Source organism: Ornithorhynchus anatinus, chromosome 20 (assembly GCF_004115215.2).
Source record: "Ornithorhynchus anatinus isolate Pmale09 chromosome 20, mOrnAna1.pri.v4, whole genome shotgun sequence".
Classification (NCBI taxonomy): Eukaryota; Metazoa; Chordata; class Mammalia; order Monotremata; family Ornithorhynchidae; genus Ornithorhynchus; species Ornithorhynchus anatinus.
The window spans coordinates 1,060,788-1,075,636 of NC_041747.1; the positions used below are offsets into that span (position 1 = coordinate 1,060,788).

Here is a 14,849-nt window from a genome sequence, read left to right on the forward strand (position 1 = left end):
GCAAGTCAGCCCTCACCTCCCATTATGCTCAGCTCCGATCGAACCTTTACTAGATGGGACTAGGGGCTATCTTGTCCCGGGCGTCCCAAACAGACCTGGGAAGAACGCCGGCAAAGGGGCCTAAAGACTGGAGAGAAGCCAACCGAAAGGGGAAGAGACACTCAGTTAAATCATACCCAGAGGCTGAACCCTTCAAAAATACCTGGGGAGAAGCTGCAGCGATTTGGGAAGAGAGCCACAAAGTTAACCATTCATTTTTCTTTTTCTGTACATTGTTGCTTTATTAAAATTATGGCACTTAAATATACTAGCATAACTAATTACATGGCTTAACACCCAGCAGCAATAGTTTCCCCAGAGGCAAGTTTCCTTTGGGCACTGATGATAGTGAACATCTTTCAACGACTGCTTTAAACCCTTAATTGCAGAACTTTTTAAAAGTCTCGGCATTTCTTTTTCTTCTGGATTGCAATGATTCGTCTTAGCCACTGCGCTCGTATCAGCTCATGTTGTTACTTGCTTTTCCTTTGCATTTTGCAAAAGAAATGCGTCTCACTGTGCTTGCTATTAAGTAAATGGTCCGCGATAACTGACGTTTGGAACGACGAGCATTCCACGGCAACTGTGGTCAACTGGTGATTGTAAAAAAAATTCCATTCGCTAGCTCATAATTTCTCGGGAAAAAAATAAAAACCGGATACATGACACGATCACGCTATCGTCGGGTACTATACAATCTTGAGTTTGTAAAAAGGAAACGAGAATCCATGCAACTCCGCGTTCCAGAATGAAAGACGCTTAACCCAAAGGGGACCGACCACGGCCCAGCCCGGTGCCTCCGACCCCGGCGGACAGGCAGACCGGAGGTCGGTCACCTGCGCACTCCAGGCCCAAACCGACGGTGACGTTTTCTGGAAATCAGACATCCACACGAACGGAAGAGTCACGAGTTGGACCACGTGACCGCTGGCAATTTGGCGTGCCAGTTAAGTCGGAAACCACAATGTTAACATCGGGAGATACAAGTTGCCACCGATTCAGGTCACCCACATGCACTCTTCATTAAATAAGAAGCTTGTAAACAACCAATGTGTGTAAAAAAAAATAATCTTGCAATGAAGATGGCTAGGCCCCTCCGTGCACCTTAAAATCTACTATCTTCACACCTAGTCAAGTAGCATTGAGGTTAAAACACTGTACCATTACGCGTATCGAATCTCTTTTAGGACGTAAAACAGCAACGGATCCATCAGAACCAGCTGATAAGAGGGCAAGGATTTAGGGGGGGAATAGAGTCCACTGAAAAGGAAGGAGATCCTCTCCGAAGATCTGCCCCTCGCAATCCCCCGAGGGCTCCTCGGTTTCGGTTTCGCGATACGTCCGGTGTTGTCGCCGCTCCGAGGCCAGATGCCTTGTTAAAACCAACAGTGAAATGAGATGATGCGAAACAGAACGTAAACGGGCCCCACCTTCCGTACCGCCAAGCTTCGGTTATAGCAAGTGCCGTGCGAAAAGGGTCATCGTAACCACCGCACTGTACACCCACACTTAACATTTCGCCGCTCACAACTTTCCCACAAACGAACAGAAAAGGCCCTGTCGCCTCGAGCTCGGTAGCGACGTCCCGTTCGCGGTCACGGCCGGTCAGGCGGGCGGCGCCGCGCCCGCCTGCGCCCGGCAGTCCGACGGAGGGGCGCGAGCCCGAGGGGGCCCCCTGACGTCGCGTCTCCTGAACCAGCCGGTGCGACCCAAGGGGCTCGCCCCCGCCCCGTCTCATACCTTCTGCTGAATGAAGTTTTCAAGTTTGATTACGATGCAGGCCGTGCACTCCATCACCCGCATGGCGACCTCGGACGTGAACCGGTCGTTGGGAATCTGGGGGAAAGGAAGCAAGTCGGGGTAGCGGGTCTTCAGACTGTCCACCCCGTAGGCCTCCAAGGTGTGGACGTCGTTGGTGAGCCCCTCGAGTTGTTGGCTGTACTCCTCGATCTTCTGGGCGAGGGCGGCGGGCTTTACGTCCTTGTCGGACTTGCCCCTCACGGCGTAGTCGGCGGCCACCAGGGCCAGCTTGGTGGCCAGGTAGCACTTGAAGCACACCCACTCGTTGGCACTTTTGTGGAGGTCATTCCTGGCGGCTGAGAAGTTGGCCCGCGCCTGCCTGAGCCAGCGGCGCGCCTCGACCGGGTTTCCCACGGACTTGAAGGTGGGCGGGACGAAGAAACGCTGGGAGTACGCCTGGCCCGCCGAAGCCGGGCCCTTCTCTTGGTTCCGCTGCTGCCTCTCCGACTTGTGGCTCGTCGCCTCCTGGTTCCACGACGTGTAGAACCTCTGAAACGAGTACTTGTCGGACTGGTATCGGGAGGCCGAGGTCGAAAACGTCCGCCTGGATGCCCGGTCTATGTTCTGATCGATAAACGCCTGCTTCTCTAATCGGTTGATCTCATTCTGCAGATGCTTAAAAACTTCCGTGGCCAGGTCGTGATTCTCCGGATTTTTGTCCGGGTGCCACTTGAGATACAGCCGCCTAATGATCTTTTTTCTTTCTGATTCCGGAAGTTTCCAGGCTTGCTCTATCACGGACGTGACCTCCCTCAGCACGTCGGGCAGCAGGTTGGCCTTCACCTTTTTGGGAGACTGATGCTTCGAGGACGCGGGCTTGTGGCTCTCCCGGCCCGAGAAAAGGGGGGGGATATTCCGGGGTCCCGGGACGGGGAATTCCGTGGGGCTGGTGGGGGTGGACGGGGCGCTGTCTCGGCCCTGGGAGCTCTCGTCGGGCCGCGAGAACCTGTACAGATCGAGGGAGCTCACTATCTTGTACTCGCTGTAGCCGATGTCAATCTGGTAGAACTTGCCCAGAAAGCCGGATCCGGCGTCGTCCTCCCTCTCGACCTCCTGCACGACGATCGCGTAGGTGTACGTCGGCTGGTACGACCCATAGATGTCACCTCCCTCCGCGTCGACGAGGTAGCCCACGTACTCGCCGGGGTAAAACACGTTCATTGGGTCCATGAGCAGGGTGTAGTGAATCTCGGCGGGTATCGGCGTGCCCGGCATCGGCAGTTCGAGTTTGGACGGCTCGGAGGAGTCGTACTTCACTCCTAAACTGTCGAGCTTCTCGCTGATCCTGTAAATGTCGTTGCAGCCCAACATGGCGATTAAATAGGAGGTGTCAGAAATCAAATTATCCGTTGCCGATTTAAGGGTCATGGCGAGCGCCAGCAGGAAGTTGATGTCCTTGCTGTCCGAGTGCTGGATGTACAGCAGAATCACGGCATTGCCGTACCGCTTCAGAAACGCAAAGGTTTCGCTTTTGCTATGAGGGATGGGATTAAATCCCTTAACTCGGAGTGTCGTCTGAAGCTTCTCAAAGCAGGACACTTTCAGCCCTTCTCGTAAGGCTTTGCAGAGTCGGACGGCCTTCTCTTCGTTGGCGAGGAAAGCGTTGTCATTCTCGTGCTTCATGATCCGGATGAGGCCCGAGATGAACTGCTCCGAAGACAGCAGGAGCTGCAGTCTTCCTTGAAGGGAACACAGTGCCCCGAACTGGCAAATCTTGGGGGTCTCCTCGTCCAGCTGTTCTTCGAGAATACTGCTTAGGAGCCGGGGCCGCAGTTTCTGCGGAAAGAGCATGATCAACTTGGTGTGGAAGCCGTGGTCTTTTCCCAAGTAGCACTGACTGAGATCGACGAGCATCTGAACGCCAATGTTCCCCTGGATTCGACTCTTGTAATGAGGCGCGTCGTCAAAGACTAAGACGCTCGACTTGACCAGTCTGCCATCCTGCCCCGGGAGGTAAAGCGTGAGGTCGCGTACGCTCTCGAGGTCGTTCCTCACCTTAGCGGAATCGTTCTGCAGGCTCTTGAACAGGCCAGAAACCACCCTCTTGACCGTGCGCATTTCGTTGGGATCCAGCTGCTTCCCCTCAGAGTTCTTGAATATCCGGCTCAGCACCTCGGCGTACTGCTTGGTGGAGATGACGTCCTCGGCACCGAGGAGTTTGAAGAGCTGGTGGAAGGTGCCGAGTTCCAGGGGCAGCTTGTACAGGTAAGGCTTAAAGTCCGCCTCGTACTCCAGGTTTATCACCACCTCTTCCGGCTTCAGAAGCTTCCAGCCGTCCTCTACCATCACGAAGGCCACCCCTCGGAGTTGGAAGCGGAACTCCCTCTTTTCGGAGCTGAGAAACTCGTAGATGCTCCGGAGGACCCTGGCCCGGGTCTTGACCATGTCCTCGTCCAGAGTCGTTATGTTGCAGATGTTCCGGCAGTTACCGATGACCTTGTCCAGGGGAGGGTCCAGGTTCACGTTCAGCATGGTCAGCACTTGTTCGAGCTGTTCTTGGGGGCCCAGGCTGCTCTCTTCCTGCTCTCTGATGCTCAGTGGGGTGGCTTTCTCCGGCAGAATCGGGCAAGAGGTCCACAGCAACTGCAGGACGTCCGACTGTTTGAACTTGGGGTTCACCTGCGCGCCGTGGAACCGTATAAGCGGGAGGGTTCCGTTGACCTCTTGGTATTGCGGGTGGAAGCGCACAAACTCAGCTGGGGCACGCTCGGGGCACAGGAAAGGCACGAGAGACAGTTCTTTCAGAAAGTTTCCCGTCAGTAAGTCCACTCGCTCTTGGAATATGTGGTGGAGCAGAACATCGACCGCGGTCTGCAACGTTTCTTTGGACCAGTTCTCGGTATTCGCTCTCATGCTGACCTCTTTGGCAAACTGCAACACCTGCTGCTGGGAGAGAACGTGCTTTAGGCCGATGTTTCTCAGGAAAGCCACCCACGACGTCTGGAAGGCGGCTTGATTTTTGGGTTTCGTGAGCTGTTCTAATTTTTTGAAGAAATCGCTGGGTATAAACATTTTCTCCGGCAGCATGACTTCGAAGACGCGCACGGTCCTGTCATAAAAATGCTTGGCAGGCTTTAGTCTGTTAGTGGCGTCGTGAATTATCAGGAGGCCTTCCAGCTTTTCAAAAAGTTGGTCTTTCATCTCGGACGACTCTTCGATGTTGGACAGTCGGTTCTTCAGATAGATCAGGTGCTCCAGCTTCGCGTCGTAAGAGAGGTTTTCGACCTTGGGCAGGAGGTGTCTCAGGTAGACTTCGAGATCGTCCACGGGGACGCAGCCTAGGAACCCGTAGAGTTCCTTCAGGTGGACCTTTTCTTCGAGGAAAGCAGAAGAAGAAGACTGGGTCCACCTCTCCACTTCAGCAGCGGGGATGTTTTTCGTAAGGACGTAGCAGGCCCCAAATCTCGCAATGCTCATGTACCGCCCACTGATGGACTTGTAGCAGGGAAGGGACTTCAAAATTTTCATGTCATCCTGAGACATCAAATGACTTAAATTGCAATTAAAGTACATCAGGAGCGCCTCGAAGTCGCTTTCGGCTAATTTTTCCGTTCTAAACGTCGAGGTCTGGACCATGTAATGAATGGCCTTCAGAATACTCAAAGGGTTGTCGATGTTTGCCGTGTGCCCTGACAGGTGAGGGACTAGAACATTATCTTTGGAGCAGATTTTGTTCAAGGCGAGCTGGATGCAACCGGCTTTCATCAGGGCATGGAATACCTTATCACTCTGGCCATTAGGGAAAACGGCTATATGCATCAGGCTTAAGGGCAGCAGGACATCACCCTCTGGCACCACCAGCTGATTGGCCGACACGGTAAACTTGGTGCCGGGAAGCAGAGCCCAGTCCTTCAGAGTGTCGAGGACCACGTCAAAGGGCGGTTTCATTTCTTCCGGCTCCTCTTTCGCGCCGACAGACTCGCTGACGAAATGCCAGGCGTTTTTGAGCCACGATTCGCTCGCAAAATTCTCCTTCCACCTGGTACAGTTCTTGGTCTTGTATTCCCGAGGCAACACGGAGGCTAACAGGTCGGCAAAGCTGGTGATGTCAAAGTCCTTGGCCACTTTGCAGCTCAGTAAGATGCTGCTGTACCTCAGGTACAGCGTATTCATGAACAGGTCCTTGCGAGACGGAATCAACTCGTGGTAGGTGGTGAGAAATTTTGGTCGCTTCGCGTCGAAAGTCTGCAAGACGCTGTCAAGCGTGATCAGGAGAGGCAGTCCCTCGATTCCGATCTCATTCTCCTCGGCGTCCTTAAAACAGTAGTCCACCAGAAGCTTTAAACTGTGAAACAGTTTCAGGTTGGTCTGCTGAAGTCGACAGGGCAACTTGCCAATGTGGCAACTGGAATCCGGTGAGGAAAACGTCATCAGGAAGGCCCGGACGTCAGCGGGCGTCACGTAGCTCACAGGAATGCCCGCGTCAACCAGGCAGTGGTAGAGATGGGAGGTTTCGTCACAGTTATAGACCAGGTTGAATCCGATTTCTAAGAGCAGATGCTTGAGCCTGTAAACGTTTTCCGCCAAGGTCTTACGTGTCGTGATGTTGTACTCGGCGTTTTTGAGGTGCTGCAACTCGTCCTGCAGCAGGTTGTCAAAGAAGGGCCTCGTTCTGTTTGAGGCCGACATGTTGATCCAGGTGATGACGACGGCCGAATGCAAGTCAGAGCCATCCATGTTCGGGGCCCGCACGACAGGTAGGAGACGCTTCAGATCTTCATGGATACAGATGTAGAGCGCTTTCACGAGGCAATATAAATCCGGCTGCAGGTCAAGCCGGCTAACGGGGAAGAACGACAAGAACTTCTTGAGGGTGTCTTTCACCACGTGCGCAGGGGTGTTTTGGAGAACTGAAACGGTGGGATCGGTCCCCGGGAAATACCGCTTCTTCAGCTGGATGAGCAGCTCTACGTACGCCGGGGCAATCAAGGCCGTCATCAGGCTGTTATTCCAGTCGCTGCGCACCCCAACGCCGTTATCGTCGCGCCACAGGTTTCTCCGGGCAGAATCGAGAGCAAAGTGGCCGTTCACGTGGAAGGGCAACCCCGTCTCCAGAGACAGCGGCAAAAAGCAGAAGGCTCTGTGGGGCTTTTTGTAGTTATGCGTGATGCAAGCGGCCACTCCACCCCGCGGGAAGAGAGTGATGTCTTGGTTCTTGTGAGCGGAGATGACGCTCTTGGATACCTTGTCCATACTTGAGAAACCTGACCTGTTGCAAATGAGCCACGTGGTAAGGTTTCCTTCCGAGTCCTCAGTATCCATGGTGTAGGTGATCTGTTGCACCGGGATGTCTTTCAGTTGCTTTTTTTTGGTCACGCTGTCGATCACCGACGCGTGGAACTGTTTCCGTTTTAATCTGTCTCCGTCCGTGATCTTCCCCCTCACTGAATACAGTACATTCAGGTCTCCTGTGGTTTTTTCTATTTCACAAATGGAAATTTTCTCCATGTGATTCAGGAACATCAGAAGCTCTGCCCCATCGGAGCGCAGCTTATCCAAAAGGTTCTGGACCATTCTGTCTGATGAGGGAACTGAGGAGATTTCTGAGACTTGGGCCATCTCCCCATTCCGGAGTGGAAAGCGAAACATCGTGCAGTTGTCCAGTTTGAAGTGAGTTCCCAAATAGAGATCCAGCACATCCGAGAACTGGGTCCTAAAATCCGCATCCAAGTCTCTAAACATCCGCCCGGGGCTAACTGAGGTGGCCCCCGGGGCGTACCTGGCGTGAGGGTCGAAGATGCAGAGAATGTCGTTTCCCGAGATGAAAGAAGGGCAGTCGGTGATGTGGTACACGGAATTGAAGCCGATGCCGTACTGGCCAGTCTTGCACGGGTTGCCTTCTTTGGTGCCCTTGCCGAGGTTCTGGATCCCCCGGACGTCGTCTTCCGTGAAGGGCTGATTGTTGTACACACACAGGGCTGGCCCTTGGAGGGGCGCCCACTTATCATCGAAGATCCGGTCAACCGGGTGATGTCTAGGATCAAACACAAAACAGATTTCGGTAGCTTTCGCGTCGTCGGCGTTCTGAAGGAGCTCTTTCAACATTTCCTTTTCCGACGGATAGGCGTTGAGGATGCTCTTAATTCGGCTGGTCAACTTTTCCTTCTGCCCAAATTCGGTCCCAAGGGTGGTGAAGCAGACATTGGAGGCATACCGCTCTAGGGCTTTGTGACGCTTTGGGACCGCTCCCAGTTTGACCGCCACCTCTCTGGGGATATCGGCGTGGCAGTAGTTTACCTTGGTGTCTTTGACTTTTATCCACGGGCAGTCATTATAGCAGAGAGATTTAGCAGGTAGAAGAGCGAGATTGGTGTCCGGCAGCAATATTTCACCATACTTCTTCTCACAAAATTCTTGCTTCTTTTCTCGAATGAGGCTCCAGATTCCTTCGCTAATGATTCGCCGGCACAGCTGAAAGTTCTCCTCTGTCATCTGCTGCATCTGTCTTTCTTCATTGATCGATTCCAGGACGAGAGCAAAATCTTCCACTGTAAAAGAATGCCTCACACCCGTGTTCTCAAAAAGTTCCCGGAAATTGTTCTTGTATTTATTGGGTAACTGATAGAGGTAGGGGGCCGCATCAAAATTCAACTGAAAAGAGACTCTGGCGGAGTCAACGTAGACATTCTCTACCAGGATGAACCGGCAACTTTTGAGCTCTTCTACAATCATCGTCTTGGTGGATTCGTTCTGCAGCATTGCCTCATGAAGGAACTTGTAGCAGGCATTGGTGATATTCTCTTGGTACAAGGTAATTCCATCAGAGAACTTTGCAACCTCTTTTAACTGGCTCATCACCAGGTCCACTGTTGGTTTTTTAAGCAAACCCAAGAAACCTTTGACAGCCAACGATATTGAGCCGCAGCCTTTAAAGGAATGAGAGCTTTCATTGAGAATGGGTCGCAGGAGACAGACTACATCCTGATGGTCAGCAGTGTACAGGTCAGTCGCTGCAAACATTGTTTCCGCTTTGAAATGGCTCCCTTTCCACTCCAGGGAGAACCCTGCCGGCTTTGTGAGAAACGGGAGGAACGGTATTGTTTGATACTTTGCGGCAAATTCTTTCGCTCTAGGATCCCCGATCTTTAATTTCTCATCGATAAGATTTAAGAGAATACTGCTCCTGAGGCAAGCGGCCAGGTGATCGCTTTTGTTGATTTCCGCCACCGACTCCGTCCGTTCTATCATGTCGTCCCATAAAATATCGTCCTTGGCCATGCCCAACTGAACAAGTTTAATCAAGACAATGGGATTGAGGTAATCCTGGGCAGAGCCATAGGGAAATCTCCCATCCTTGATGTCATACAGCTTTGCCACTCGTCCTTCAGGATGGATCAGCCTCGAGGGCAAAGCCAAGGGATGGCCCTCTAAAGAGGAAGGAATACAAGGAGTCCCCCGCAGTATTCCCGAGAATTCTTCGACCTTCTCATTTAAAACAAAATGCATCAGAGGGTCCCGAAGTTTGGCATCAATCTCCCGAATATTTGGAAAAAAAACCTCCGAAAAGAACTGCCTCTCGGAAAATGTGTTCTCGAGGAGTATCTGCCTGCAGCCCGCTGCTTCGAACCCTGATTTTACGGAGGAAGGAAGTTCTACAGCACAGAGATTCTTTGATCCCGTCTTTTTGAGGTACTTCAGAAAGATCTTGAAGGCTGCGGGCCCAATAGCTGGCCTCTGGAGCAGGCAATCGTCGAGAAATCTCACATTCTTCATGGACACCCAGGTAGATCCGTCCGAGAAGACCTTGGTCCCTTCTTTCCCTCGGCCGTGAGCTATGTCTTCGTAAAACCCTTGGCACACGATCGAGAAATCGTCATGAACTGAGTCAGGATCCGGCCACACTGCATAGTAAGTGTAATCCTGGAGCTCCCCGTTGACCGCCATATCACGCAGGACTCCAAGGGCCTCTAAATAGGCTTTCACTATGACGTGCCTCATGAACACGGTGTTCCACCTTCCCTTCGTATCGGTCTTCCAGATTTCTTTTCTATTTGAGGTCACAGCAAAGCATCCATTGATGTGGACCGGCAAGCCCGTTTTGATTCTCAGAGGCAGGTAGCAGAACACTTCGCCGACGTGCGATTTCACACTCCACTTTTGATCCTGGGTTTCGGAGAGCAACACTCCGACAGCGCCACAGGGCACGAGTCCCAGCCTCCTTCCACTTTCATTCAGCGAAAACTTAAACGCCTCCCCTGCATCCATGCACGTGCAGAGAAGCCACGTGGTTGAATCGACTGTTTTCTGGGGCAGCTCGTCAGCTGGCCTTTTCGCCTGCCCGGATTTTGCAATTTCAAAGAAAGCAGCAGGATCGTCCTCTGGTCCTCTGAAAAGGGGAGACTGCAAGTCGGCAATTCGTCTGAAGACGTGGTGGAATTCCTCAACCGTGATCTGTAGAATGCAAGCTGACTTCGGCGGGTCGCTGGGAATCTTCCTACCGCTGCCGCCCCCACCCACCTTCATGAGCTTGGCGGCTTCTTTCAAAACGCTTACCGTGGGTGCCGTCAGCGCTTTCGAAGAGCAGAGAGTCTTTTTGATGATGACCGTGTCTTGTGCTAAAGCAGGATTCGTCTCTTCGATCTTCAAGTACTTCAAATGCATCGAGTTTACATTTTGGGTGAAAATGATCAGCCGATGGCCACAGAGGCTGAATTCATCCACCAGGGAATAGATGTCGGCTGTATTGTAGCAGGTACCGCTGACTTCACTCAATTTAGCTTCCTGCTGAGTTCTGAAGGAAAGGCGGAAGAGCGTTCCTTTGTAACTGTAAGGGGCTTCCACGGTCAAGGGCAACTGACAGCCAAACACATCTATAAACGGCTTGAACTGATTAGGAAACTTTCTAAGCCTTTTCTGTTGTTTACTCCAATTAATCTTTATCCCAGGGTTAGACTTGTCCTTAATATGCTTACTGAGATGGTTAATATTTGGATCGAACATTATCATGAACTCTCGGCTCATAATGATGGGGATATCGGTGATGTGATACACGGAATTAAATCCCAGGCCAAATTTCCCCACTTTATCAACTTCGCCTCTTTTCAGAGACTCGCCTAACCTGGTGATGTTGACAAAGTCTGAATCTGAGAATTCGGAATTGTTGAAGGACCACAGGGCTGGCCCATGGCAGGCTGCCATTCCCGGGTCCAGGAGATTTTCCCTTATATCCATATTCCTTCGCATATCAATCATAAAATTGCACTCGGTGGCATTTGCATCGTCGGCGTTTTGAAGCAGCTCTTTAAAAATATCTGAGACCGACGGGTATTCTTCCAAGATGTTCTTAATTCTAACCGTAAGGGGTTCCCTTTGCCCTGACTGTTCGAATCCCATATTTTCAGGGTTAATCAATCGCGTGCTGAGACACGGTACGTTTAACCACTCGGCGGTTTTCATGGGAATATCCTCATGAACCAATACGATTGGTTCCACAGCATCTTCGAGTAGATCGTTCAGGTCATCAACTTTAATGTCACAGTAACAGCATTCGTGAATTGGTTTCATGATGAGCTTGGCAGGGTTTTTGCTATAGTGGACGGGCACCGGCGTACTGAGGCTCGCGGGAATCTGACTGCTGTACAGCCAGCGTATAATATTCAGCATGAGATGGAGATTTTGCTTGCTCTCCTCATCACTGAGGTCTCGGTCACTCTTTAGATAGATCTTCTGAATGACCATGGAAATGTGATCCGACGTCAACTCCTCTATTGAACCGCAAGCCTTAAACAGCTGGTGGAATTTGGCCATGGTCTTAGGCACGCTGTGGAGGTACGGCTGCAGGTCCAGATCGTGAATGGGCTTAATTACCGCCTGTGCCAGGGGGCAGAACTTTTTGCCGGTCCAGACCCAGGGAAACTGCAAGGCTTTAAAGGCATCTTTGCCCTCGTCTAAATGATCGTGCATGAATCCATAGATTTCAAGCAGGACATGCTGAAACTGATAATAGTCTTCATCGCTAAATGTCTTAGAACTATGCCAGTCAACAACTACCTTAAAGTGCTTTAAGACAGCAGCTATGCTAGGCTTTGTGGAGATGCCCAGGGCTTTTTCCAAGTTTGCATGGACCCCTTCCACAAGAGGAATTGACGAGCCAACTAAAATGGCATGAGCCACATCAGCCATTTCTGGGGGCGAGCAGAGGTTGCAGAGGTCCCCTTTCCACACCAGGGACCCCGGATAGTTTGGGGGCCTCTCCTTGCAAGCTGGAACCCATTGGCTTTTCTTCAGTGTCGCTTTAGTTTCAGGCAACTGCACCAGTGAGTGATTTCTGTTCAAAACCAGTAGGAGAGTTTTAGCTTTCCTTAAAAGTGCATCATGATTTGGGCTGGAACAGCCCTGCAAGTCTTCAATTTTATGTGCCACCTGTATAATGTCCTTTTCCTTAAGACCGGCTTCGTGTTTCAGGCCGATCTGCCTTAAGGAATGCAGAATATCCAAAGATGAGGTAAAAATTGTAGGCGGAAAGCATTTGTCTTCCTCGGCATAGAACAGATCCCGTAGAACTTCCACGTCGGGATCAAAGAGCTCGCCGGCTGCGACCACCTTCTCCTGTGAAATAGGAATGAATTTTAATGGCGCTAGCCACTCGATCACAGACGAGTTCTCATTCTTCAGGGAAGACAGATTCTCCAGGATCCATAACATCAGTTTTGTCGTTTCTTCCCGAGTGTAGAAAGCATTTTCGATGTCTTTTAAAATAAGCCTTAAGCAGCTGGTGCTCTTCAGCTGCTCCACTTTTAACATATTTACCAAACGAACAGTCGCTTCATCAGTGCTGTCAATGACAAGAGTAGAAAGTCTTAGGCCCGGTGGGAGCTTGGCAGTGGGATGCAGTACTTTACCACCCTTCAATCTGGTGAAAGATGAATTCCCTTCATCAGATGAATGATTCATTTTTTTAAATATTGTCAGTTCCTGAATGAGTCTTCTCTCCTTTTCACCTATATTAGTTAGACTAGCTAAAAATCTTCTAAGAGCATCTTTGTGTGTTGGAAGGAGAGAGGCGACCTGATTACACAGTTTCTGCAGTGACATTCTCTCCATTATCTGCAGAAGAGCACTTGGTAAGGGGCTATGTACATATTTTTTTAGAAGCGGATGCTGTACAGAGGCATCTAGCTTTTTAAGGACAATCCCTCCAAGTTTTTGGACAATGTCAGCTAAAAATTCTGGAAGCTGGGCCTCGGATTCATCATCTAAAATGACGGAAGATGGAATGCGGAGTCGAATGAGTTCCACAAACGTCTGCCCTTCCTCCAGGGGTGCCTTGGGGATGAGCGGCATCTCATCAAATAAAGTCAAATCTTCTGAAAAATGAATGTAGAGATTCTTCCAGACCATCTTAAGCCATGCGATAGGTGGGTGGTCTCTGTCTTCTGCCAGTGGATACCAGGGAACTACTAAGTCTCTGCCAGGCCACAGTGCATTCATAACTTCTTTGATAAGCCGTGCAAATCGTTCCTGGTTCAGGAGTTGCAGCTGAGTGCACGGTCGCCCTGTAAGTGATCCAGATCAATATGGTTACCTGTCTAAAGTAGAACTTTAATATTTGTTTCCTCTCAACACAGATTAACTTGAGATCCAAAGGAATATTCTCACATCTGGATGCCAAATATAGCTGGGCACGGCTAAAAGAATACCCTGGAAAGGAATGATACGGATTCTTGGTGGGCTTACCTATGACAGTCCTTGGAGAAAAATCCCCCTTTCCACAAATTAATCCAATACATTCAGTGGAATTTCTTCCTGCCCTTAACTGGGAGCAATTACAAAAGTACAAAATGTAGAGTAGTACTGTAATTTGGCAACTCAGACATCCCCACTGCTAGACAAACATGCATTTCCTTTTCAGGGTTTGCATTTAGGCAAACCAAGTGAGCCCCGGACAGTACCTGTATAGCCAATACAGAAAGGACTGTAAAATGAGGATTTTTGCACAAGACCCTACACAGCCAGCCTGATTCTGGACTCCACCAAGAGGAAGTTGAGGCTTGTGGAAATGAGCCCTGGAAAGGGAGAGAGCATCCCCTTGCTTTCCCCAAACATAAACAGCGGGCTCTCTCCCCTTCGGCCCCTAGGAAACACAGGTGTTGAGATCAGAATACAGACAATATTCTTGCACAATGAAAAGCTAGTGGAACCCAGTGACCTACCCACAAAACCCATTCTTATGAACAAGTGAACTGTTGGGTCGTGATGTATGGATGGTAGAATGCTGGGTTTAAAAGACACACGCACACACATGACATGCCATTAATACACCAATCTTGTTCAATCAAAGAGCTACAGAGCATAAATGGCAGGGGAGGGGAGGGACCTATTGTAATTTGATAGTCTGATTTTTATTGTTTTGAGTGAGGAGTCATTTTGGTTTGGTTGAAAATACAAATGTTAGAGAAAACTGGCTTCATGCACTAAATTAGCAGCTACACTATTGCTCTTTGGAATTTAGCTTGACTACATAGTTTTGGAAAAATGGCTTTCTTGGATAAACAATTTTATGCAATGTTTTCTATATTGGTGGGACAGCACTTGTGCATACTGCTAATCCTTTACAGAGGCCTGGCTCATAAACTACTAGGTCTTACCACAGAGAGGTAAACTGTGGTTGAAGTCTCTCGAGACCCATTGTTAAGACGTCTCTGGTGTCGTCACTGCACCTGAGAACCCATCCATTTGAGCGGAGCAGTAAGCGTATTATTTGTCGATCCAGGCCCTCCACTGACTCTGCCCCACCACATTATTTGTCTCAACAGTGTAGAAAACATTTTAAATAATTTCCCCAATAATTCATCATGATCCCCTGACTTTTTGTTCTAACCACTATTTCAATCAACCCGCTGAGGAGCTCCTGTGTAGAAACGCGAGTCTCTTTAGACTCATAATTACAGAACGGTGAAAGCCCAGAGGCAGCACAGATTCAAACCCTCCTTGGGTAAGTCATGTAGCTTCTCTGTGCCTCAGTTACCTCATCTGTAAAATGGGGATTAAGACTGTGAGCCCTATGTGGG

At 50.3% G+C, this 14,849-nt stretch overlaps 1 protein-coding gene across 3 annotated transcripts in view; it reads right to left on the minus strand.

The window, feature by feature from the left end:
* SACS (sacsin molecular chaperone) overlaps nucleotides 1-14,849 on the minus strand; it is a 50,864-nt gene that overhangs the window by 4,130 nt on the left and 31,885 nt on the right. For 2 of the 3 annotated variants that reach the window (XM_007664095.3, XM_029048121.2), the window contains one exon: nucleotides 1,780-13,334. In XM_007664095.3, the coding sequence (XP_007662285.1) occupies nucleotides 1,780-13,334 (11,555 nt within the window). Of the gene's footprint in view, nucleotides 1-254; nucleotides 13,335-14,849 lie in introns of those variants that run through there. The other variant, XM_039914885.1, reaches the window with a different exon arrangement.